Below are 2,776 nucleotides of genomic sequence, written 5' to 3' on the forward strand. Positions count from 1 at the left end.
ATTCTTACGTGAATCAATTCTTGAGAGCTTTTCTACGTTCATCTTGAATATATAAATGCTAAATATCACAGTTTTTGATGAATAATACCCCAGGAATAACATTTAATCAGTCGTCAGAGACAGCTCGGAATCGTCGCTATAAATACATATAACCCACGGCAAGTATTGACCAAATTCCCCAAAAGTCACTAAGTTGGATGTAACAAATTCACCTAACAAAATAGTCCCAAATGGTCCAACTACGTTGTTCCCCCTTCGCCCTTCTCTCCATACCCGCTCTCCCTTCCCCGTATCGCAAGATGTTTTCGAAACTAACGCAAATCTCTCAGTAATTGTCAAGGAAAATACGTGACAGAAACAGAATTCAAAGAATTCCTGCTCTATTTCCGAGGCGATTTATTAAAATATTCATGTATATTTAGTCTAAAGAAAATAAAAAAACTGAAATTTTATCAATATTCATGGTGTTCACGTACTGATTGAGTTACTAAGGCACGTTTCATTTCGAAAATTTCATAAACTTGATAAGTTTGATATCGTTCAATATCTTTATCTTGCCTCATTGGTTAGAAAGTTCTCGATCACAAGCTGTCGTTTCGAGAGATCTTTCTGTCTGTATCGGTCCTAACACGGAAGCCGGCAAAATTTGTTTGCGCTGTTACGCTATCAATTCGTGCTTTTACCTTCGGCGACTGACGAGAAAAAACTATTTTTGTGTTATACTTGAAAAACTCAGAACCACGTTGCTGCGAAATGCTATTATATTGAATAAAATTGCGTAAGACGTGTGATTATTTTAGGTCAGCGCAAATTAATATTCGACTACCCCCATGAAAAGCAATGATAAGTTAACGTGGTCGTGAATAATAACGAGTGATTAGCTAAGCACCCACTTAGGGAAACATGGAGTCATCGCTGGGAAACCCATGACGAAATAAACAAACCATGACTGAAAGGAAGTCTTGCCGACTCGGCAGAAAAGTAAACTGAGGTTTATCATTGACGCTAAAACGCGAATTTGCGTTTTATTTTACGCACACTGCTCACGAAATCCCTTTTATTTCCAACTTTCCGATCAACAGTGGTTAACAACCAATCAAATTCGATTCCACGCAATTCGAGCGTCATTTTTTGCATGCCTTTGACGTCACAGGAAAATGTGCGTGTGTATTGAAAATAGAAACCCGGGGTCAGAATGGTATAAAGTCGACCGATCGCGAAATAACTAGAGAGTTGAACAGAGGGAAAATACGATACAGTGTTGCACGTTCGGTTTATATCGCATGTGGACTCGAACATGGGGAAGCGGAAACACAGCACTGACAGCGAGGATGAAAGCGACGATTCTTGTAAGCGATTAAAGAAGGCAGTTCGATTTGGCGAAGTCACGATCTATCATTTTCCGAGAAAGCAGGGATTTGTTTCCGTGCCCTCGTCTGGAGGTTCCACGCTAGGAATGGCCAGAAAACATGTCTGGATCGAGAAAATATGCGTCGATTTTGAACTGGACGCGGCGGCGACCAGAACAGAGCGAAAGCCTTTTGCGCCGGTGGCACAGAAAGCCAGGAAAACTATTCTTAAAACGGCTGGCGTTCGAAGAATTCTTAAGAAAGAGGAACAAGATTGCGCTCAGCTGAGACTCTCTCGAGTAATATGCGGCTGTAGTTGTGGGGATGTTTGTTATCCTCAGACATGCGAGTGTATTTTGAGTGGAATCGGCTGTCAAGTCGATTATGGACGATTTCCTTGCTCGTGCCAACCAAATGGGTGTCAAAACAGCCATGGACGAAAACAATATAACCCCGGTGTTGTCGAGAGACATTATTTTGAAACGTTTGCCCGAATAAATGGACAGAGAGGGGCTACAACTGTTCTTCAGTACGTGGGTGTTGTGTAGTAAACTGAATCTTTTTTTTTTCTGAAACAGTACATTGTATCTTGTGCCAACGATAGAGCGACATTTTTAAAGAATTTCTCAAGTGGTCTAAGAATAGTGATCACTGCGGTTTTGTTTGGGCAGATCTTATTGTCTTCGTCGCTTTTGTTGTCGAGCAAGCCCTTTGAAAATATTTATGAATAATATATGTAAATGAGCATAATTGTATAAATATTAAATGAGAAATCGTTCGTTACGACAAATTGTACAGCAGGCAAATAAAATTATAACTATGATAGTGTATTCTAAAAAGAGCTCATTTCTTTAAAGGCATTGTTCTGGAATTCCGCCAGTCCGACCCATGAAATGATCATGACCGCGGAAATAAGCGTAAAACGTGACTGATATTTTCGTTACGGAAATATTGGAAAAGACCAGAAAGGTCATGGAGGTGCGACTTGTACATGTTACACAACTTTTCCCAAGCGCGCGAGGGACGGAGGGAGGGTCGGATTTCAAATAACGGGGATGATCGAAGGCTTAGTTGTGCGGGAGGCGGGGGGGAGGGAGGGGGGAGCCGAAGCCGGAGTTTGAGATTTTCGAATCAGGGGTGTTTTTTTAGCTAACAAATATGACAGGTATTTTATCGGATGGCATTGTTTAAGTAGGGTTTTTCTGGGGGTGGTGTCCCGACCGCGTAGTTCTAGAAATTAAGTGCATTACATTACATCTCAGGTTTCCTCATGTGATTTTCTTGGGATTAATTCTTGCTCCAGGAATTATTTGGGTCTTTTTGGAAGCCCTAGGGATGTATTTCGATTATCCCCGTCCGCTTGAAATATCAAGGTACCCGGTCGTTGGAAATGGTGGAGGTCTGATGGTATGGTGGGATTTTAAACG

At 41.3% G+C, this 2,776-nt stretch overlaps 1 protein-coding gene across 1 annotated transcript; it reads left to right on the forward strand.

The window, feature by feature from the left end:
• The first annotated feature begins 562 nt into the window (after positions 1-562).
• LOC145469645 (cysteine/serine-rich nuclear protein 1-like) lies at positions 563-2,421 on the forward strand. Its single transcript, XM_081453402.1, has one exon. The coding sequence runs from the start codon at positions 1,298-1,300 to the stop codon at positions 1,895-1,897; it is 600 nt and encodes a 199-aa protein (XP_081309528.1). The 5' UTR covers positions 563-1,297; the 3' UTR covers positions 1,898-2,421.
• The last annotated feature ends 355 nt before the right edge of the window (positions 2,422-2,776 follow it).

The sequence above is a fragment of the Orbicella franksi genome, chromosome 15 (assembly GCF_964199315.1).
Source record: "Orbicella franksi chromosome 15, jaOrbFran1.1, whole genome shotgun sequence".
In the NCBI taxonomy this organism is placed as follows: Eukaryota; Metazoa; Cnidaria; class Anthozoa; order Scleractinia; family Merulinidae; genus Orbicella; species Orbicella franksi.